Raw genomic sequence first — 24,957 nt, 5'->3', positions numbered from 1 at the left:
TTTTTTTTTTTAAATGAATTAGTTTTACTGAAATAAGATATATCATTTAATCAAGACAGAAAGGTCAAATTTTGGCAAGACAAACGTTTTGTTGCCTGTACAGAAATTGAACAAATTTACTGCAAATACAAAAATATGTCAGCAAATTAGGTAGTGGTGCTGTGAGATCCAAATTTAATATTTTGTATGACTTCCATGAGCTTGAAGGACTGCATCCATGCAGTTTGGCAAGGGTTCATGCAATTTATTGATGAAGTCATCAGGAATAGCAAAGAAAGCAGTCTTGCATGCCTCCCAGAGATCATCAATATTCTTTGGTTTCATCTTTCAGGCTTCCTCTTTCATCCTACCCCACATATGCTCAATGATGTTCATGTCTGGAGACTGAGCTGGCCAGTCCTGGAGCATCTTGATCTTCTTCGCCTTGAAGAACTTTGATGTCGAGATGGAAGTATGCGATGTAGCACCATCCTGCAGCAGAAATTGGCCTCTTTTATGGTTGGGAATATAAGAGGTAGCTAAGATTTCTTGGTATTTTAGACCATTGATGTTGCCTTCCACCATGCAGAACTTGATGTAACCCCAGACCATGATTTTTCCGCTACCAAACGTCACTGCTTTCTGGGTTAATCTCGGATCCATGCGGGCTCCAGTAGTTCTCCTGCAATATTTGCATCAACTGTTGTGTAATTCAACAGAAGAATTATCTGAAAAATCCAGTTTCTGCCACTTGTCCAGGATCCATCCTTTTAGCAGGCTGTGGGCCTTGGCAAATGCCACATGTTTTTTCAATTGTCTTTTGTTTAGTGCTGGCTTCTGAGCACTGATTCGACCATGGAGGCCATTTCGAGACAAAATTCCACAAACGGTTCTGGTTGACACAGGGACTTCAGGTGACCAGGTCTTGTGGAGCTCTGCTGCAGTGGAAAATGGGCTGGCCTTGGATTTTCGAGCCAACAAACTGTCCTCTCAAACAGTCTTGCGGGGTCTGCCTGACCTGGGCTTGTCAAAAACGTCTCTTGTGTCTTCAAATGTTTTTTTTTAATCCTCTGTACTTGACGCTGAGACACATTGAAGGTCCAAATCAGCAGTGGATCTGGTCTTCAGCCTCTTGACAATCAAAACTTAAGTCTCAGGGCATATTTGCAGAGTTCTAGTTGCAGTTGATGTGAAGGTCTAGTGTACTGGGGTTGTTTTTATACACACCTACCTGAGACCTAACTGATCCATCATTAGTCACAGGTGAAGCTCAAATGACAAAGCGACAACACTTATGTCTTTGCAAAAACTGACTCAATGGGCCTTACCAAGCTGTGAATGTGTTTTGCACTGAAACATTATTACAAAAGCTGTTGGGATTAAAATAAGACAAAAAAAAAAAAAAACATCTTGATTAGAAATATATTTCAGCTGCACTACAGGTCAATTTGTACACAAGCAACAATACTTTTGTCAGAGACTGTATTTAAATAAAATACTAAATTATTATATTAAGATTATATTAAGATTCATTTTACTTTTGATACATTTTCTCATTCAACTGAAATATGCATCTTCTCTACTGACCTTTATTCAGACACAACAGATATATAGTGTATAGTGCATCATGTGGGTTGTGGTTGGTGGTCTTCCTGAACACACACTTTGGCCTAACATCAAGCATTTGCCATGTATGTACATATGATAGCAGTACTGACAACCAATAGAATCCAGTGTGGTTTTAAGTAAGTAAAAAATGCATTTTCAGAGAATTTATATTTCACGTTTCTACTTCAAATGTCGAAATGTCTTTGGTCCATCAGTGCTCGAGTCAGAATAAAATCTCATAATAAAATAAAAAATTGACTGATGAATTAAAATGCATAGTTCTCATCAGTTGGAAAAACAGATAAACACTTTCATTTGTTGTATTTTTGATCCTGAAAGAAAACAGAACAGCAAATCATACCACCGTCTGAGGTTGTGCTTCAAGTCGAACGGACCCATCTTTAAATCATTCACAGCTGAGCATCGTGAGAGGCGGACCTGCGCCAGAATGTGAATGAGCTGCACAAAGTCATTTTCAGATGCAATTAAAAACAACAACAACAACAAGAACCCTGGATAGCCTAGATTAGGCCCATATTCACAAATGTGTTAGCTATGGAATGAAATATCAGATATTCAGATTGTCGAATACATGCAAGTGGAAGTGTATTGTTGTTTAAACACCTTTATAATGATCGCATTAGTTGAACTGTATGCGTGATAAAATTTGACACAAATTTTGAAATAGGCTTAAATCAAACATTTTAAATCAGATTCTGTGTGTGTGTATATATATATATATATATATATATATATATATATATATATATATATATATATATATATATATATATATATATATAAAATATAGAAAAGAAAAACTAAGAAAAAAAAACTGCTGGCTGATCTTTTACATCTGTTAACCAATGACTCAAGTGGAACGTAGGCCTATTTTTAAGTTTTCATGTGACAGTTTGAACCATTTTTAGACCCGTGTTTTCCCTGTGTCCAACCCGACCCTCACCCGTATCCGACACAGTTGGATATTTTTCACCAGATTCAGCCAAATTCATGGGTACCCGAACCCGTGCAGGACTCCAGAAGTGCCTGATAGGGGTAGGTGTATTTGTTGGCCAATCTCAGTCTCACCGGAAAGAGAGTGAATGAAGACTTCCCGGTGGAGGTCCAACCCAATAGCAGCCCCAAGTTTACTAACGGGCTACCTCCTTTTACCGGGCAAGAGAGTAGAAAAATTTCCAGAGCCACCGCAGTATAAACAGAGTCCATGGGATCTCCACCTCTCTCCTCCTAGGACAGCCAAGCTCTTCCCACCTGCATTGGCTTGTGATCGACAACGGAACCGGCCATGTTCTCTCTGCATTGCCAGCTCCAGTCTTGCCGAGGAAACGTGTTGAATGGGTGTGCTGCCCCAGTCATTCAATAAGGGCATCTAACCGAAGAGCCAAGTCAATCAATCCATTGAGACTTGGAGGTAACTTAAGAATGTAAATCTCCTTTTGAACACGTTCAGTCAGCCCATGCAGGAACATATCCCACTGCGCCTCCTCGTTCCATTTACATTCGGCTGCCAAGGTGGAGTAGTTATTAAATGGAGTAGTCAGCAACGAAACAGTCCCCATGATTAAGATTCGCGAATCTTCTGGCAGCCTCCTTGCCTGCTACAGCTTTTTGCCTCGAACAGCCTTTTCATCTCTGCCACGTGAGTATGGAACGAGTCGTAACATGGGTCTTGGTTCTCCCACACTGCCGTTCCACACAAAGCTGCCCTTCCAGTGAGCAAGGGGAGCATGAAAGCCACCTTAGACTCCTCCATCTCGAAGGTGCGAGGCTGCAATGAGAAATGCATGGAACATCTGGTAAGGAGGGTAAACTTGCTGCTTCCATGGTTGGTCAGATCATTCTGTAGTGAAAGGAAGGGTGAGGAAGCAAATGCAAGTGAATGTTATTTTAATGAATGATAAGCAAATGAACAGAAGAAAACCAGCAGGAACCACAACAGGATGAAGAGAGAGGAAGTCACAGGTGGCCAGGAAGCTGCGGTGAGATGAGACATCATGAGAGCATGACGCAGGAACTGAGATGGGCCATCCAGTGGAGAGGTGTGTCTACGGGTTTCTGGTGATGAAGTACACAGGGAGCTACAAACAACGATCTGACAAACACAAGACGAAAGACAGGGCAATAAGTAGGGAGCAGGTAATGAGTAGTAGCTGTAGCTGATGAACAATTAATGGACATGACCACATGAAACTATCAGTGCAGACGAGAGACACACATAACTCCACCCACATGTGATTAAAAGAGACAATAATTCTACTAACCATGACATAAAGACAAATTGCATAAAAATTGCATTTTAAAAGTAGCTTAGATGTAGCAAGCTACTCTTGATGTAGCTAAGCTTGTTACATTTCCTATGGGGATAGCTTCAGTCTTGTGAAGTTTAATTTACTGTAGGGTAACTTGTTGCTTAGCTCACTACATTTTCCAAGTAGCTTGCCCAACACTGCCCTGAGATTTTTAAAGGAAGTGTGTGTGATACTGCTGTCATGTGCACTAATTTCCACAGTAGGGCATGTTAATAAACTGAGACTGAGACTCTTAAGTGTAAGCCTTCCTTGCTTTCTAATACTAAATTAAACAAATGCATTCATAACATCCCTTACGAAAGGAAAATTAATTTACCAATATATTTCTTAAAATATATTGTGATATATTGTAATATATTATTTTCCCTTTTTATTTTCTAATATTTTATATATTTGAATACATTTAATAATATATTGATACATTTTATTATATATATATATATATATATATATATATGCCTAATATATTACATGATGTTTTCCAATATACTGCAATATATTTTTGTTTCATAAGGGATATCTGAGTGATATGCAACTAGTTGTGTTTTTTTGTTTTGTTTTATAAAACAGGTGGCACCTTTCCCCTTGCTTTTCTTCTCTGTTACATCATTTATATACTTTACACCTATGGGCAGTAAGCAGAATGAACATTTTCTTTGTTACACAAAGCAGGACAAAGTGACTCGATTACAGGATAATCAAAAATGCTTAACATAGATAACATTTATGATGTGTAAAAGCATATACAGTGTGTGCATAATTATTAGGCGAGTCAACGTTCTGATCATATTTTGTTAAGCACTTTTACCAATTCCAAACCACATCAATCACTATTAATTTCATTTACAATCATATATCTTATAATTATATTGTCACGACTCGTAAAAGAGGAGGAAGCAAATGCAGGCAATCAGAAATGGTTTATTGAAAACTTGTCCAGAATGTAGGCAATGGTGATAGAAGGTCTACGGTGGCGTGAGAAGTGCTGGATGGTGAAGTCGGTGGTGAAGGTGAAGACGGTCAATGGATGAAACCAGGAACAGACCGGAACACTCACACAAAGACGACAACACGAACATAATCCAGAACACGAACACGGGAGACGGTAATCCAACTGTATGGCTGAAACATGAATGAGGATCTGACAACAGACAGAGAGATGGGTGAGTATTTGTAGCTGAGTGGAGATGAGGATCAGCTGGAGCGAGACAATCAACATACAGGTGACAACAATTAACCAAACGAGCACATGGAGACTACGAGAGTACAAATACAAACACAAAACATGACACGGAGGAAACAATGGATTTCCTACCGTGACATATATAATATGAACTGTAAGTGAAAAGTGATCACTGTTGCTCCAGAAGGAAACACAATTCATTAAAGGGGGTGAAAACTTTTGAACAGAATGAAGATGTGTACATTTATCAAATTTTTCCTAAATATGTTTTTCATTTAGTACTTCCCTTCAGAATCTACAAGTGATACTAGCATTTTTCAAGAAAAAATAAGTTAAGTTTATGCTGATCTTTAACCCTCTGGAGTCAAGGGTATTTTTGGGGCCTGGAGAAGTTTTGTCATGCCCTGACATTTGTGTTTTTTTCAGTTTCTTATGGATATATAAATGGGTAAAGTCTAAACTCACTGTAATCAGCACAAACTTGGCTATAATAATATGTGAAATGCATGTATGTAGATGATTGTGTTTTGAGAAAAAAAATATTGTGCGTGGTTAGTGAAAAACTAAAAATGTTAAAACACTTGAATATGTCAAAGTGTCTGGTCTGTGTATCCCTGGGTGACCACTAGAGATCTCACTTCCCCTTATCGTCACCCCACTTCAGAACTACAATTCTCACTAGTCTTGTTGGTACTCTTCACTGTTCATTGTATTCAGCTGTTCCCACTTACATCGTTTGCACCGGTCTATAAGTACCTGGTTTGTTGAGTCCTTGGTTAATGTTAAAGTTATTTCATGTCCGTCATTCTTGCCTTGCCTAGCCTAGCCTAGTGTTCGTGTCTTGTTTATGTTATGTTTTGGATCTTCTGGTTTTTGACCCTGCCTGGCTTGTTTACCCGTTTGGATTACCCTTAAATAAAGATTCATACCTGCACTTGGTTCTCTCTCCTCGTTCCTGTATCACCGAACGTGACAGAATAAGGCAGAAAAACACATAAAGAACAATGGTTCCCGGGATTTTTGAGAACTGGAGCTTGTAGCCTAGATTTTTCTTTCTAAATTATGTGAAAACCATCTTGTTTACTCACTCACAGAAATCAATATATTGATTACAATTTTCTAAGACACTTTTTGCTGGTAAAAGTCATATTCGAGTATCCACTTGGGGGAGCAGTTAAACAGTTTATTAGGAACAATCAAACTGACTTTCAAACTAACTTTTTGGCAGCATTACTCCAGTCAAACAATCCTTCAGAAATCCTTTTAACAATCTTGTTTTCTACAAAAAAAAAAAAAAAAAAAAAAAAAAACTTTTATTGTTATTATTATTATTAGTCGTATTATTATTAGTAATAATGTTGAAAAGAGCTGAGAATATCTTTCATTTTTTTTAGGGGGATAAATTAAAAGAACAATTTTTGTTACATTTGTTACAGTTATATTTATATTATTTAAATCAAGCTTTTGAATGGTATAGTATTGTATATTGTTATTGAAACTTCATAATATTTCACTTGATTATACATTTAGTCAGTAATTATAGTTTGGAAAAAGTCTAAATAGTAAAGTGTTTACACGTTATGCGAAAACTAGTACAAGTATATAAATAAATAAAAAGAGACTTCTTCTCTGATGAATAAAGTGCTTCATTCTTTATTTTCTGAGGAAATCCATTTCTCAAAACCTCAACCAAATCGCATCTTTATGGGGTGAATTATGTCGTATTCCTCTCATTGCGATGCCAACAGTAAAATAAAAAAAAAACTTAAAGAACAGTCTCACTGCTTTTACTTCTGTTATGGGCGTATTCAAGCCGCGCGCTTCAGTTTGAATCTGAATAGAGCGTTCAGCGCGGGGGCGTGGTCACATTAGATATAATGAAGGGAGACATGAAAAATAGACATCGTGTTGTTTTCATATGGATTACTTTATCACAGAATATTTTTTTTCGGCAGCACTTGTTTAGTTTAAAAGTAGACATGTAAAGCTTTCTATAGATATGTCTCTCATGACAGTTGAAGTTATAGTTTATTTTAATGACGTGTTTGTAAATGAAGATCAGTGCAGACAAAGGCTGCAGACAGCACACCTTGTTGGTTATCTTTATTTTATAAGTGCACAAAGTTTTGTTGTTATTATGTCTATATCCCAAAAAAAGTCGGCCCTTTACAGATTCGATTGATGTATTGCTCTTATCTGTACGATTAAAACTGAAAGTGTAATTTAAGTTCTTTTCGGGGTTATCAGGAGAAAATGACTCATAACGCGTATATGCGTTAAACAACTCCAGAGGGTTTTAAACTCAAAAAGTTTTCACCCCCTTAATGCATTGTGTTTCCTTCTGGAGTATCGGTGAATGTTTGAACCTTCTGTAATAGTTGCATAGTATTAGCCTCTGTGTTGTACTCAGTGTGAAAAGATGGATCTCCAAATCATACAGTCATTGTTGGAAAGAGTTCAAATACACAGAAATGCTGAAAAAAACACAGAATTTAAGGGAACTAAGGGATTTTTCTGAAGAACAGCAGGCAGTATCGCTAAAAAAAATAAATAAAATAAAATAACAACAACCAAGTTGTTGTATACTACTGAATGGGGTCATTTTTATAAAGTCAACTATTATTTTCTGTTTCCTTTATGTGACAGTTTCTTTTATGTGAGATATCTGATTCAGGACAGTACTAAATAAGAAAATTAGCTGCAATTTGTATGATGCTTCTTTTTTTTTGTTAAAAAATTAAAATTTTTAACATTTTGTAGATTCTTCAAGGTGTATGTAAACTTTTAAACGTATGTGTGTGTATATGCAATATGTGTAAGTGTGTATGTACAGTATGTATTTATGCATGTGGGACTAAAATTTTTGTCCACATTTAATGTTTTTTGGGGGGAGGGAGGGAGGTATTTTTGAATTTCAGAGACTTTTCAGCGTATCTGCGTGATTCAGCTGACACAGAATAGCATGCACTGTTTAGTATTCAGTGCAAGGATATTCTCCAAAATGGCACTACGGTGAAATAGAGGAGACAAATTGTTGAATAAAGTCGTTATTTTTGTTTTATTTGCATACAGAAAGTATTCTCCTGGCTTTATAAAATTATTGTTGAACCCCTGATGTCACATGGATTATTTTACTGATCTCCTTGCCACATTTCCCGACCTTGATCATGGTAATTACTTTGCTGTCTATGGAAGGGTCAGAGAGGTCTCAAAATTAATCAAAAACATCTTAATTTGTTTTCCAAAGATGAATGAAGGGCTTACGGGTTTGGAAAGGCATGAGGGTGAGTAATTAAAGGGTATATAACATACACAGTTTCCCCGAATCTTATGTTAATCTTGAGAACCTCACATCCAAAAACACACTTATTTGGAGACATTCTCAAACAAATCCTATGCAGCGCTTGCCGACGATATTCTGCTGAAGCGCTTTGATGTGCGCAGTCTCGCTCTCCTCTTGGCAACATGTGTGCCCCTGGAGCAGTGGGCAGCTATTTATTTAATTTTTCAACGCCCGGGGAGCAGTTGTGGGTTTGATGCCTTGCTCAAGGGCACCTAAGTCATGCTATTGCCGGCTCACTCAAACCCACAACCTTAGGGTTAGGAGTCAAACTCTCTAATGACTAGGCCATGACTTTCCCCCTTCTTTTTTTCCCGGGAATTTCTAAAAACTCTGGCAATTATATAATACCTAGAATATTAAACTGCAGGCAGCAGATCCTTATCCTATTTAGCACCAAAACTCTGGAATAATCTTCCTAACATTGTTTGGGAGGCAGACACATTCTGTCAGTTTAAATCTAGATTAAAGACTAGTGTGTTTGCTAGCTTCAGTTCCGGCGCTGTGCGCATTTTCCCATCCAGCACCACTTAATTTAAATAAGCAAATGCCTTTGCACCCATTTGTGCGCCCATGGGCATGCTGGTCTAAAAAAGAAGTATGTTCAGGCACATTGCTGGCTCATTGTTATTTTAAGGAGCTGAAAATAGACGGCACCATAGACCAACCCAAACATGGTCTTTTTTGTTATTTAAAGAGCTCTTTGGTAGAAAATGCGCCTCTGGGTGGGTCCACAGTGCACGTGGACTTAGTTTATTACACACAGGGATGCGCTTCACACAAACACGCCAAATATTAAAAATAAAAGGATTACAGTGTAAAAGAATATTATTGTGTAGGCTACATAAATATAAAAATGTAATGATGGATAGTCATTGCATGTATTAGAATTAGGCTACCTATTTGCAATTCAGCCTATTACTTATAATGATGAATGAAATTGGCTAATTAGTTGAACAATCATTCCAATACACACAAATATATATTAACTGACTCATCGTGCAGAGCTTTGGTGGATTCCTGCTTGTCCCGTAGATGATCTGCTTGCACACTTTAACTTCACGCACCATCAGATTGCTTTCTTCGCGTCCAACAAATTCTACCATGAAAATAGCGATCCGCCATGCTGAGAGCGCATCTCACTCTTAAAGGGAATGGGAGATGACACTCTTGTTGGTTCATTGAATGTTACGCCCATTACTCATTAAGAGAATAGGGACAACACATTCCAAAAATGCCCCCCGGCGCACAGACCGTTTTTCCGTGGATTTGGAAGTGGATTTGGACACGCCCTGAGTGCACCTGCACTGTGCGCTTTACACTTTGCGTTAAGATATTTAAAATAGGGCCCTTACACACACGGCCGCATTAACAATAGGGCTAGGCTGGGCTAAAGCCCCAGGGCCCAAGCAAGGATTGGGCCCATGATTGGCTGTGGAGCAGATTGACTACTAGCCACTGGCGATAATATATCTGGTAGAAATATGTCAATTGTGCAGCAGGAGAAAATCCATATGCTAGTTTTGAGACCATGGTGAACTTGAATATGATATTGAAATTGGTCACAAGAATTATGAAATTTTAGTGGCATTACATTTTTATATGATAATAATCTAATTAAAATTAATATAACTTGACTGTAAAGTATTTCATAGATAGGAATTGGCAACTGTTATTCTGAATGATTCTAGATTATATTTATGTAAAACAACTTCAGCAGAGTTTTACAAAAATGCAGGTTTTTTTCTCTTTCTCTATAGTTGGTGAGTTAAAGTTTTGGGGGGGGGTTGGGGGCTGCAGTAACTCATAGCCACGGGGCCCAGTGAGCTCTTAATGTAGCCCTGCTTACACATTTATATTATTCAAATCTTTTATAGGATTGTTAGGACGCATTATTAGGTCAACCAGAACAGGGAACACGTCCCATAAAGAGAACTGACCCCCCGACTGACTCTGGTTACTCCCAAGGTTTCTCCATTCTGTCACCGATGGCTTGCTTAGTTGGGTACACTTAATTTCCAGTGATATCATTGACTTGTTGTCACAGATACTATTTAAACTGAACTGAATGAGCTGGACGATGACATCATTGTATTCTACAATGAACTGCCTTTAACTGAACATTGAGCGTTTATTATTGTCATTTAGCATTATTGACACAATATTTTCATATTTGACACTGTAAAGCTGCTATGACACAATCTGTATTGTTAAAAGCACTTTATAAATAGGTGACAATAAAACCCAGTCCCATTTGAAGTTCCAGTAGTGTCTGAGAAATTAATATGCTGGAGTAAGTTCTTGAATGTGTTACATCATGCATCAAAATAAAATAGCCTATACATTTTGTCTGGTAACAGAACAATAAAATTGTCTAATGCCTAAAATCTGTTAACAGCAATTATCGTATTGTATCCACAACTGTATTAACAGTCTTCAAGAAGCCAGTAAAGAGTAGAAGCACGAGACAAAATGATGATAAAAAGTAGCAGAGTTTATTGAATAATCTTAGCTGTGTTTGTTTCAATGCTGGAACTTCGTCTGACCAGCACAAATCCAACAAGAAATGTTACACCAAACCTCTTCACAACAACAACATTCCATAAACTTTAAATCTCCATAAACATTCCCTCTTATTTCTTATTCATGAAGACAAACATCCCTTGAAATCACACCCATAAGACTAAACAACAATGGAAAAATAATATCAGAAAAATCAAGAATATAATATTAATGACCAATTAAGTAATGAATCAATGATATGAGTTTATATGAATGGCTATAATGGTTATTGTAAATGATTAAATGTAATAATAAAATGATTTAATGGTAAATTATTAAAAAGGAATGAATGAACAAAAAGCAAAACACAGCATAAATGCTTGTTTGTTTTTTCATCAGAAACTTTACGTTTGCATTTTAGGATCCTTAAATCCTACAGAATGTTGGGTGAAAGAGGTTTTATTTTATTAATTTTTATTTAGACTTTTCTGAAGATTAAGGGAATTTGGCATTTCTTTCTCATATTTATAATCCTATGGAACAGGACAGGTGCGTGTGTTTATTTTAAAAAAAAAATTTATGCAAGCACACAGTAGATACCAAGGTACATGGTAGAGGGATGCACCAATAGACAGTAAAGTTAAATTGTCTGCCAAATGTAAATTTTAAATTCCAAAATTCAAATTCATAAGGTGATTTCTGTGTGTTTAGAGAAATACGGACACTCAGGTTTTCATCTGTAATGATCGTTTTTCACTGCGTTTGGATCTGTTGTGGTAGGATTTAGGTATAGCTTGAAGATTCCTCAGAACTCTGTGATCCTGTCTCATCTGAAAGATATCAAAGACAAAAAGTGCAGTAAAATATTTACCATTTTAGTTAATATTTCAATAATTGAACAATAAATTACCATGCTCGTGGTTCATTGATGATGGTTAATGGTCACATGGCAGTATTTTTTGTGTTATATTTTGTGTTTATGTTTGTTTTGTTTTAACTTTAAAATTCTTAGGCAAAAAAAAAAATAAAATAAAAAAAATACATAATGTTATCGCGATTTGAACTGAATATCTGTTGAAATGAGAGTTTATGATTGGATAGTGGTTTCCTCTATGTTTTTCTGAGTATTTTTGGATTTTAAACAAAGAATGGCAAATGTAACCAACTGGAATTAGACCTGAAATTTCCTTAACCAATTATTATTATTATTTTTATTTATTTTTTACTAAACAATTGTTCCCTCTGGTTACACACTGGCCTGTATAGAGGGTATTAGGAGGATCTTGTTTAAATCTGGATTTAGATCGGTTTATTAGAATCAAATGCATATGTAATTATAGGAAACTGGTAAAATGCTTTGCCTTCCTCTTGTCAGCTGGCTAATTATGACAAATAAATAGTTTTCAGAAGATATATTTATGGGTTCATTAAAAATGACATCATGCATCAAACATTACATGGGCCACAGTTATTTCATTAGACGGTCTTAAAATGCATAAGTCAGAAAGTTAAGTCAAGGTCGATTGAATTTGCTCTAAATTTCAAATGTACAAATAATTTCTACTGACTTAAAATTGTGACTTTATTCAAATTAAAATATGCCGTTGTATTCAGTGACAACTTTTTCAACAGCAAATAAGTGCAACTTTTGACAAACTTTTTGACTGCCAGTGTAAAATATGTTTCCATGTTTAATACTGTTTTGCACAGTCAATGTGTGAGCATATTTCATAAAACAAAAGTGAAATCAATAACACTACCAGACCTAAACATGGTAGTTTTTTTTATTTTTATTTTTTTTTTATATATATCTTATCTAAATTTTATATATCTTATTATATATATATATATATATACATTTAAGGTCAAATCTATTCAAAAGTCCAAAAGATCATGATTTACATTTACATTTAATAATTTGTCATTTAGCTGTCACTTTTATCCAAAGCGATATACATTGCAATAGATTAGATTGTTGAAGAGCATTTTTAAAAAGACAAAGATGAAATATTGTGTAAATAATTCTAGCATACTGAAGAAAGGAAAGCAACCGACTTACGTGTTAATGTCATGCTGTCACTTTCCATGCTGCTCACAGGATTGCTTGCTGTGCATGTGTACGGTTTATTCTTCTGTATTTGAGCAGATGTCAAGAGCAGTACTGGTTTTTTTTCATTCTGGATGATTTTGCCATCTACATACCAGGATACAGCCAGATCTGTATGGTTTCCAATGTCACAGGACAGCATTGTCACTACTTGAAACGTCAGATTAGGTTTAGGAGCCTTTGCTGCAACAGAAAAATGGTGGTTATTTCCTACTACTGTAACTACTGTAGAAATATACATTCTTATTTTGTAATTATGGTGGTATGAATATTTGTGATCTTACCATAAACTTTAATTTCCTTTTCTCCAGCATCAAGCTGTGTACCTTCATTATTAAAAACAGAGTATCTATATCTGCCACTGTTCTTCAGACGAACACTTTCAAATGTTAATGATCCATCTTCTTCCATTGTTAGACCTGGGGTGTTTTTCCTGATCTTCCCATTTTTCCAGTGAATGAAGTCACCACTAGAGAGATGGGTCCATGTGATCTCATTAGATTTGTCAGTGTTTTTTGTTGGAAGCTTTATGGTGCAGGACGTTCCCTCGAGTTGTTCTGTTTTACATATCTCTGAAACTATAAGAAAATACATTTATATTAGCATTAATTTCAGATTTCTCAGGGTTTGTTGCTTTTTAAAAAGCCTATTTCTAATTAGACATTAACTTTAGATAAAACTGCTGAACTCTGTTAAATATTCTATTCTGCCATTATTGATTTAAAGTATTGATGGGAAGTCCAGATCTTTTCTGCTAACCGGTTCTTTCGGACAGTTCATTTAAATTAACGGGTTAAAAAAAAAAGTTTTTTTTTTTTTTAACGCCCTAATGTAACATAATTCGAGATGATGTTATGATATTTTTTGTTGGAAGTCAATAGCTGCATCCCAAATGACTCACTATACACTCATACACTGTGTACTTATGCACTCTGTACTCAACAATGTAGTGTATTAATGATGTAAGGTTATTTTGTCATTCATAATTGGAGTCTGGAAGTCCCTCCCCCTTCGTTACATAGACTAATTAAAGCTGCAACATCTGAGCATAAGGAGTTCAACATTCCACACTTTTTTTTTTCAGTTTTTTAAATTGATCATCTGGGTGTTCAAAGTGCACTTTTTCTTTGTGGAATTTTCAGTGTGAACACACTACTCACTCTATTTATACTACAAAACGTCATATAATAGTGCATAAGTACACGATTTGAGATGCACCTTATCATCCAGGGCTGGGATGAAAATGCACATTCAAATATATAAAGTCAGTAATCATATCTTAAGTCATAATCATGAAGTTAAAACTAAACTGCACCCAAATACAGTAACAGGCAGTCAGTGAGTGTGAGGATTTAAGTCTTGAAGATATAAAGTAAATAAATTAGTTGTCATCAGCGCAGAAACCATAATCCACCTACTTTACATAATCTATTGTTATTTTTTTGTTATTAATTAAACATACGTTTTGCCAGATTGCCCTTTATTCAAGTCCTCTGTTTACCCGCATTCATAACATTAGCATAGAATCAGTTGTCCAAATGAAATCCGTTTGGTTCAGACGTGCTGTGCAGTAATATTAGGCAAATCATGTTCTGTTCAGTAGCTTCACACTGAATCACGCATGCGCAGTTCTATCAGCTCATCGGTTCTCAAATCGGACGTGTCCAAAAGAAACGGTTCTCAGTTCTGTAAAACCAATGCAACTGTTTCTTGACTTGAGAACGAGAATCAGCTCATCGGTTCTCAAATCAGATGTGTGATGTACAGTTAGTTAGTGCACAGTTTAATGCTGTTCTGCACAGTCAATGTGTTGCTGATGTGATGGACTGGCTGACTCCCGCTAATTATCATCATCACCCTGTCCCTTAACCGCTGCTCTTCACAAAGCTCCTGACAGGAAATAAGATTGACTTACATGATACTGTAATGCTATCGCTTTTCTCTTTGCTGACAGGATTGCTCACACTGCAGAAGTACAGTTTATTCTCCTGTGCTTGAGCAGATGTCAAGAGCAGGTTTGGGTTGTTTTCATTCTGGATGATATTGTCTTCTTTATACCAGGATACAGTCAGATCTGTACGGTCTCCAAAGTCACAGGTGAGTGTAGCGTTCCCATCTTCGTTGTTGATCTTCACAGTAGGTTTAGGAGCGTTTGCTGTGAAAGAAAAATGGTGGTTATTTCCTTCTACTGAAACTACAATAGAAATATACAGTCTTATTTTGTTATTATGGTGAAAGGGTTTAAATATTTGTCCTCTTACCATAAACTTTAATTTCCTTTTCTCCAGCATCAAGCTCTGTACCTTCATAATTAAAAACAGAGTATGTATAGTTGCCACTGTTCTTCAGACTAACACTTTCAAATGTTAATGATCCATCTTCTTCCATTGTTAGACCTGGAATGGGTTTCCTGATCTTCCCATTTTTCCTGTGAATCCTGTCATCACTAGAGCGATGGATCCATCTGATCTCATAAGATTTGTCAGTGTTTTTTGTTGGAAGCTTTATGGTGCAGGACGTTCCCTCGAGTAGATCTGTTTTACATATCTCTGAAACTATAAGAAAATACATTTATATTACCATTAATTTCAGATTCCTCAGGGTTGGTTTCTTTTTAAAAGCCAGTTTATAATTAGACATTAACTTTAGATAAAACTGCTGAACTCTGTTAAATATTCTATTCTGCCATTATTGAAATACGGTTGATTTAAATTATTGATGGGAAGTCCAGTTCTTTTCTGCAAACCGGTTCTTTTGGACAGTTCATTTAAATTAACGTGTAAAAAAAAAAATGGTGGGTTTTTTTAACGCCCTAACGTAACATAATTTGAGATGATGTAATGATATTTTTTGTTGGAAGTCTATAGCAGCGTCTCAAATGACTCACTATACACTCATACACTGTGTACTTATGCACTCTGTACTCAACAATATAGCGTATGAATGATGTAAGGTTATTTTGTCATTCATAATTGGAGTCTGGTAGTCCCTACCCCTTCATTACATAGGCTAATTAAAGCTGCAACATCTGAGCATAAGGAGTTCAACAATCCAGACTTCATTTTTTTCCGTTTTTTATTTTTATTTTTTATTTTATTTTTTAAATGCATCATCTGGGTGTTCAAAGTGCACTTTTTCTTTGTGGAATTTTCAGTGTGAACACTACTCACGCTATTTATACTACAAAACGTCATATAATAGTGCATAAGTACACGATTTGAGATGCACCTTATCATCCAGGGCTGGGATGAAAATGCACATTCAAATATATAAAGCCAGTAATCATAACTTAAGTCATAATCATGAAGTTAAAACTAAACTGCCCCCAAATACAGTAACAGGCAGTCGGTGAGTGTGAGGATTTTAGTCTTGACGATATAAAGTAAATAAATTAGTTGTCATCAGCACAGAAACCATAATCCACCTACTTTACATAATCCATTGTGATTTTTTTGTTATTAATTAAACATACGTTTTGCCAGATTGCCCTTTATTCAAGTCCTCTGTTTACCCGCATTCATAACATTAGCATAGAATCAGTTGTCCAAATGAAATCCGTTTGGTTCAGACGTGCTGTGCAGTAATATTAGGCAAATCATGTTCTGTTCGGTAGCTTCACACTGAATCACGCATGTGCAGTTCTATCAGCTCATCGGTTCTCAAATCGGACGTGTCCAAAAGAAACGGTTCTCGGTTCAGTGTACTGGTGATCTGTAAAACCAATGCAACTGGTTCTTGACTTGATAACGAGAATCAGCTCATAGGTTCTCAAATCAGATGTGTGATGTACAGTTAGTTAGTGCACAGTTTAATGCTGTTCTGCACAGTGAAAGTGAAAAATTGAAAGTGACGTGACATTCAGCCAAGTATGGTGACCCATACTCAGAATTTGTGCTCTACATTTAACCCATCCGAAGTGCACACAGAGCAGTGAACACACACACACACACACACACACACTGGGGGAGCAGCCCGGGGAGCAGTTCGGGGTTTGATGCCTTGCTCAAGGGCACCTAAGGCGTGGTATTGAAGGTGAAGGAACTGTACATGCACTCCCCCCACCCACAATTCGAGCCGGCCCGGGACTCGAACTCACAACCTTTCGATTGGGAGTCGCTGCTCTTCACAAAGCTCCTGACAGGAAATAAGAATGACTTACATGATACTGTAATGCTATCACTTTGCTCTTTGCTGACAGGATTGCTCACACTGCAGGAGTACGGTTTATTCTCCTGTACTTGAGCAGACGTCAAGAGCAGGTTTGGGTTGTTTTCATTCTGGATGATCATTTCTTCTTTATACCAGGATACAGTCAGATCTGTGCGCTCTCCAAAGTCACAGGTGAGTGTAGTGATCCCATATTTTTTGTTGATCTTCACAGTAGGTTTAGGAGCGTTTGCTGTGAAATAAACATTGTGTTTATTTCCTACTACTGAAACTGTAATAGAAATATACAGTCTTATTTTGTTATTATTGTGAAAGGGTTAAAATATTTGTCTTCTTACCATAAACTTTAATTTCCTTTTCTCCAGCATCAATCTGTGTACCTTCAGCATTAAAAACAGTGTATGTATAGTTGCCACTGTTCTTCAGACTAACACTTTCAAATGTTAATGATCCATCTTCTTCCATTGTTAGACCTGGAGTGTTTTTCCTCATCTTCCCATTTTTCCTGTGAACCACAGCTTCACTAGAGAGATGGGCCCATTTGATCTCATTAGATTTGTCAGTGTTTCCTGTTGGAAGCTTGATGGTGCAGGACGTTCCCTCGAGTAGTTCTGTTTTACATATCTCTGCAACTATAAGAGAAAACCTTTATATTAGCATTATTCTTACTTTATTTAACAAACATTTTTGATTTATAACTTTTTACAGCAGAGCCCGAGATCTGCCCATATACATAAAAATATAATAATAAATAAAAATAAATAAATAATTATTATTTAAAAATTATTATAAATCCTGACAGTATTAGCGGGTTAACAAGTACATCTCAGGATTTCAATAAATCTGATAACGTATCAATAAGGTCCAACCAAAACTGTATTGTCTTTCTGGTGGCACCGTGTATTTTGGCTGTGGTACATTCCAAAAGGTCGATGTGCAGCAAGCATAGCCGTGTTTCCACTATCGAGCTAAGACCAGGCGTGCTAGTGCTAGTGCTAGTGCCAGGGCCAGTCGCGTTTCCACAGTCACTTCCGGGGCTTGATCTTGCCTCGCCGGGGCTTCCTCGGGGCCAACGGCCAGGGTTTTTTGGCCCGATGAAAACCTTTGGCCAAAGCGGGCCAGCTGGGGCTAGAGGAGGGGTTATGAACAAAGGCGGAGTTTCTCAGCGTCTACAGAGCGTCAGCGCGGATCATTTCAGAAAGATAACAGCTTTAACACCAGCATTAAAGACGTTTTAAAATAAGTTGAGCTCAAAACTCACTCTTAGTTAGCAACAAGTGTTTGAAATAACTTGATCCGATGTGGATTATAATCACTAAACAAGGCAGAAATATTTATAAGCGATGTAAAAGACTATATGCACGCTAAACATTAACTTTACCATAGTAAACATGGTAAATATGACCGCTTGGGTAAATCAGACGTCAGCTTCTTATTCTTTATCACAATTGTGTATTTATTAAGTAACATTTTATCTGTCTCATTTCGTGAGTTTAGCTCCACGTTGCATATCATCAAAATATAATAATGATTTTTGTTTGGGAGCTTTTATAAAAAGAGAGAGTCTGCCCTGAGGATCATTTCAGAAAGATAACAGCTTTAACACCAGCATTAAACACTTTTTTAAATAAGTCAAGCTCAAAACTCACTTTCAGTCAGTGGCGAGTGTTTGAAATAACTTGATCCAATGTGGATTATAATCACCATACAAGGCTGAAATATTTATAAGCGATGAAAAAGATATGCACGCTAAACATGTTACCATAGTAAACATGGTAAAATTTGACCGCTTGAAGAAATCAGACGTCAGCTTATTCTCTATCACAATCGTGTATTTATTAAGGAACTTATATTATCTGTCACAAGCCTCGTCTCGAGAGTTTATCTCACGTTGCCTATCATAAAAGAATATAGCCTAATAATAGTTTTTGTTCGGGAGCTTTTATAAAAATAGAGATATTATCATTCTAAATGTGACGGCTACTGTGGCTAATAAACAGAAACAGTCTCGACTGAATAAGCAGGCTATTTTCATGAGCGTTAAAAATAAATAAATAAAACAGAAATAAGTGTATTTATGTGTGATTAATTTTGAGTCCTGGTAAATTAAATCAATATGATCAATGTATCACTTATTCTATAGTTAAAACATCGATGCTTTTGAATTTGAATGTAACAAAGCATGCAAACAAACGGCCGCTTTTATCATGTTTGTTTTGTGATCGCACATGTTCCAGTGACTTATTTCTTAGTTTTCTGATAACTTCTCTTTGATGGTGAAATTTTGAGGTTGCATGACGTTGTTCTGAGAGGCGTGAAAAGGTCGTGTTTTAGTGACACGCAGCAGCGCTTCATGCTCCACTGTGGAAACCCTGCGCTATTCTGGCCTCGGTGCTGCTGGCCCGGGGCTATGAGCACCGACCGGCCCGCTTTAAGCGCTGGCTCGCACTGGCCCAACAGTGGAAATGCGGCTCATGACACCCACATCAGTCTAATTGGGGTAGATGGACCACAATTTTAAGATAACCTTTTTGGCAGCGGTCAGTGCAGCAAACAGAATCCTATTTTGATTAACAGACAATGACAGCAACAAATCATCCAGCCAAAGAAAAAGCAGTGGGTCATTTTGGATCGGAGTCTTCAGAAGATCAGACAATAAGTCCTGTACCAAGGACCAGAGCAACGCAATTCAGGAATAGTCCCAGAACATATGTATATATGTACCTTGACTTGAGTTATTACACAGGTGACAGAAGAGGTCAGGCTTTCTTTTTATTTTATATAATAAACAATGAGTGACTTATGCCCTATAGATTAATTTATAATGAATATTTTTGTTAGCTGGGTTTTTAGAGGCAGCAAAACCGTATTGGAATGTTTGAATACTGTCGTACCACAAGTGATTTATAAATTATACTCACAAAACCTCTAGAAGCCAAACTAAAATCTACCATAGGATGAGAAATTAATTTAATTGGCCAGGGTACTCCATAGGTTTCCAGTGCAGATCTTAATCTTAAGTACAGCAAAAAGGAGAATCCTGGGAGAGAAAACTCATCCTTTAGGATTTGAAAGGACTTGAACCCATAATCATTGTACAGGTCTTTTAAAGTGTAAATACCACATTCAACCCAGCATTTGGTTTGTTACCAGTACGAAGATGGGGGTACAGTCACTGTAAGAATCGGAAGCTCCCATAATCTTTTCTGCTGCTTTCCTGGTTTTGATAGAATGGCATATAATTGGTGGTGTCATCTGATACGCCTAATAATAGGACCAAAAATCTTGTAGGGATAAGCCACCATGAGGTTTTAACCTGTGCATAGATTTAAGCCGAATTTTGTCCATTTATTGTTGCCCAAGAATTCTGATATTGCTGTATTGATCTCATTAAAATAGCCAGTAGGTGGTGTCAGAGGAAACACTGAAAATAAATAGCTTTGCCTCTGAAGTATATTCATCTATAACCGTGGCTATCCTTCCATTGAGAGCCAAACAGAGTGGAGACCAACACAGAAGATCGCTTTTAATCTTATCCTGAAGAGATTGAAAGTTCAATTTAAATTAAATTAAATTAATGCATTTAGCATACGCATTTATCCAAAGCGACTTACAGTGAATTCAGGCAATCAATTTTTACCTATATTTATGATTAATTGAGCTTTATATAAATATATGGATTTTAATTGAATAAAATTATTTTTTAATTCCTTCTCTAGTAGATCTATTTGTTTTTCTAATTCAAACTTACGGCTCTCCCAACGTTTTTTATTATAGGATCAGAAACGTATACATTTACCTTAATAAAACATTTAATGGTTTCCCATAACACTTGGGGTCAGACACAGAATCTCTGTTAATCTGTAAAAAACTCCATCAAAGAATTACGTAAATCAGCCACCATCAAATTTTGGCTTTTAGCTTTTGCTTCTTAGCTTTTGCTATTAGTCATGCCAGCTTTTAGCTTTTGCGCTTATTCATGCCAGCTCTTAGCTGCTGCTTTTAGTCATCACTTTTAGCGTGTGGTTCCAGCATGCTTTGGCCTGCACTCCTGCTGCTACAATGAGAAGAAACACCACCTATTCTTGTCAAAATTTACTTCTGTTCTTTTACTTTAATTTATTTTTTTTCCATTGAGAGTTTTGTGTTCTGAGTTAAGTTTTGTAACACTGTGCCTCCGAGTCCGACCTCTCCGAAAACACTGCATCGTCGTCAACCAACGGCCAACCACGAGCTTCCCAAGATGTAACTTGAATGACTACTGAACTTCCAACCAATCAGCAACCTCGGGAAGCCCCTTTTGGTGCGGAGGAACTCAATGCATGGGTTAAGTAAGTGATTGATGGTTGTTCATGTCTATGCAATTTCATGTATTGCTGTAAACTTGGGATTTTACATTGAAATTATTATTTTTGGTCCTTATAGTCGCATTCCTTTAAAATATCTCAGTAGTCACTTTGAAACATCCCAAGCCAAAACCTTTGCTAAAAACCTGGGTGTTTTTCTTGACAGCGAGCTGAAACTTGATAGTCAAGTAAATTCAGTGGTTAAATCATGTTTCTTCCATCTCCGTCTTCTCTCTAAAATCAAGCCTTTCCTCACTTTCCTCAGAAAGTAATTCATGTTTTTATATCATCACGTTTAGATTAGTATAACTCCTTGTATTGTGGAATGAATACGACTACCTTGGCCCGTCTCCAGTTGGTCCAAAATGCATCAGCAAGACTCTTAATGGGCCTACGTAAATGTACTCATATTACTGATGTCTGAGCTTCTCTGCTTTGACTGCCTGTGTGTTTTAGAGTAGAGTTTAAAATCCTTGTTTTTGTCTATAAGTCTTTAAACACCTTAGCTCCCTCATGTTTATCTGAACTGCTTTCCTTACATAACCCCTCTTGAGCTCAGAGATCTAGTAATCTTAGATTGCTCACTGTTCCTAGAGTTACATTAAAGAAAAGGGGTGAACATTCATTGTCTGTTGTAGGCCCTAAACTTTGGAATAGCCTACCAGTTCATGTTAGATCTGCTGCTACTTTACAGGTTTTTTAATCTTTACTCAAAACACATTACTTCTCCATTGCTTTCAATGTCCCTTGATGTTCCATCTCTGTACTCCATTTTAATGACAATTCTGGTTTCATTTCTTATATATATTTTTATATATATTTTAAATGTGGATATACTGTAATTTTGGTTTTAGCTTTTATTTAATTGTCATTCTGATGCTCTATTTACTGTTTATTTTATTTTGATGCTGTAACGCACATTGGTCGGCTGCTGCTGTTGTAAATGGTCCTATATAAATAAATTAAAATTGAAACTTGAAACATTTTCATTCTCTTAAACTCATTCTTCCCTAACTTTCTATCTTCCCTCAACTTGTGTGAAAGTGTGAGTGTGTGTGCTTATGTGTTAGATTAGTTTACTAGTCTTAGATTTATCTAACAAAGCCTTATTCAAATTGAAAAGAGAAGTATCTTGTGTTTCGTGCTTACAAGTTAATGTCTTAAACTGCCGATCTTGTTATTGTGCTAATTAATAGTGTTTTCACTATACTTTGGATATTAATATCCAGCGCAGATTTTATGTTAAACGGCTCGTTCAGTGAATCGCTGGCCGTCTCAGTGATCAGCCGTGAAACATATTTATATATAAAACCTGTTCTGAAAAAGTTAAAATCTGCCTTTAAATCTGACAGTTTTTAAAACCAAAAAAAAAAGAAAACAAAATAGTGCTTGATTCAATTAGGAAATAAGTCTTTTCAATGCCCATGGGGGAAAAAAATGGTTCAAAACCATTTTCAGTCATAATTTTATTTTCTTTGTTTGAAAAACATTTTAATAATTTAAATCGTTTCCCACTATGTACTTGCAGAATACAAATGTTAAATATTCAACTGGTCTCTCCTATATATTTGACTTTCTGTAAGTGTCTTCTAGTAAAGGCGGATGTGCACAAACTCGAACTGCAGCAGTTTGCATCTAAGATTTGCAAAACGGGCTGTTTTAGTTCAGTTCATTAAAATATCTACACAAAATGAATCCATAACTTACCAGTGATTGCAGTAGTAAAGCCAGAGAGGAATAAAAATAAGAGACTGTATTGGCAGCTCATTGTTCTTCTGAAAACAGCAAATGTTCAGGAACCTTTTCAAAATCCACTCGACAAGACAGAAATAACTTCTGTTCAGAGAAACAGAAAAGAGAACAGAAAGTTTGCATTCAGGGAGCTGTCAATCAAGGCCTGTATTACCGTTTAACTGGTGACCGTGTTATCTGGTGCCCAGCTTCCTGATTAAGGTCTCCGGACCAGATGTGATGGAGCGACGCAGTAGATTTGCCAATTCTGAAAGAACCGACATGATATTAAATCCGTCTAATAAATGCACACTTGCTTATTTGCAATGAACTATATATTTGCAAAAACTTAAGTCACAAACCCAAAGAGATATCCTTTATAAATGTAAGAGTCAATTGTGTCCTCCTAAAAATTTTTGTTAAAACACACCCCCGCATGTCTACATCACGATGTGGGAAGATTTGCATAGCACTGCCTAAATGTTCATGCAATGAAAGAAGGCGTAGAAGAACCCCTCCGGCCATTAATCTTAATATACTGTATGAACTCAATATTAGTTGTACAAATGAACTCCGATATGTAATAAATCATTTGTTTGGCAGCAACATACTGTTAATTAAAGGAACGATAGGTTATTGTCTTCAGAAACATGCATGTGCAACATGTGCAAACAAAAAACGTAAATTGAAAGACTCCATTATTTCAAAAATAAACGTTTTTCTGAAGATCCAGCATTTTATAAATATTGCATATACAGCAGTTTGCTGGTTCTCTTTCACAGAGACGGAGGGGAATTTACGATGACGCATAATTTTATTTTTTAACATGGAACCAGGAAAACACACAGCAGATAACAGATAATGACGGTCAGACTCGATAAAGAAACAACTCACAGCATACACTTTAAATACAACACATAGGGGGTGAATTAAATGCACCTGAATCAAATTAAACACAGGTGGAAACTAACGACCTCAATGAAAAAATCAGAACAGGAAATTAACAAAAAAGGGCTAAATATTAGGACACCAGGAGCATGCATGTGGAACAAAACACAACACAACCTGACAACTGAAATACTAAAAGTGATAATGTCAATAAATAATGTAATGTTATAGGATGTTTTATAACACAGCTGTGTCATAATTGTTCGACCCCTATTCAGCATTGCTGTTTTTAAGTCACTTATTTTATGGAATTGAACAAAATTGTATTAAAACACAATTAAGCTTGAGCTGTTACAGATACATACATTTAGACCATGCATGTGCTGAAGAAAATATGACAAAGTCAACAGAGCTCTCACTCATAAGGCTATATGAAGATTTCTATCACAATAAAAGTTCAGAGACACAGCTGGGAGCCTAATTCTTAAGTTTTATTCTTTTAATATACAATTACCAAAAGCAGAAAAGGCCTCTAACACTAGCTTGTTCTACTCTTTTTATATTCTGTTTTCTTTTTAATATATTGTATAATTAAAAAACCCTTGCTATGTGCACTACATTAAGCTAACTGAGACTTGTTATAGCATTGCTCTTTTGTTGATTTTGATTGCTTCTATTGTCCTCATTTGTAAGTCACTTTAGATATAAGCGTCTGCTAAATTACTAAATGTAATGTACTTCACAATTTCTTATAGAGTCATGTGACCAAACTGGAA

The 24,957-nt window shown here is 36.3% G+C and overlaps 1 protein-coding gene across 1 annotated transcript; it reads right to left on the bottom strand.

Annotated features, from left to right (window-relative positions):
- Positions 1–10,913: 10,913 nt before the first annotated feature.
- Positions 10,914–24,751, bottom strand: LOC113044599 (carcinoembryonic antigen-related cell adhesion molecule 5-like). The gene is made up of 8 exons (XM_026204714.1): positions 23,270–24,751; positions 17,555–17,848; positions 17,209–17,448; positions 15,311–15,604; positions 14,965–15,204; positions 13,334–13,627; positions 13,002–13,232; positions 10,914–11,772 (listed from the first exon to the last, which is right to left on the bottom strand). The coding sequence occupies exons 1-8, from the start codon at positions 23,328–23,330 to the stop codon at positions 11,726–11,728; spliced, it is 1,701 nt and encodes a 566-aa protein (XP_026060499.1). The 5' UTR covers positions 23,331–24,751; the 3' UTR covers positions 10,914–11,725.
- Positions 24,752–24,957: the final 206 nt, after the last annotated feature.

This window comes from Carassius auratus, chromosome 26 (assembly GCF_003368295.1).
Source record: "Carassius auratus strain Wakin chromosome 26, ASM336829v1, whole genome shotgun sequence".
Taxonomy (NCBI): Eukaryota; Metazoa; Chordata; class Actinopteri; order Cypriniformes; family Cyprinidae; genus Carassius; species Carassius auratus.
The sequence above is the reverse complement of the archived record's forward strand: the minus strand, read 5'-3'. Positions and strand labels throughout refer to the sequence as shown.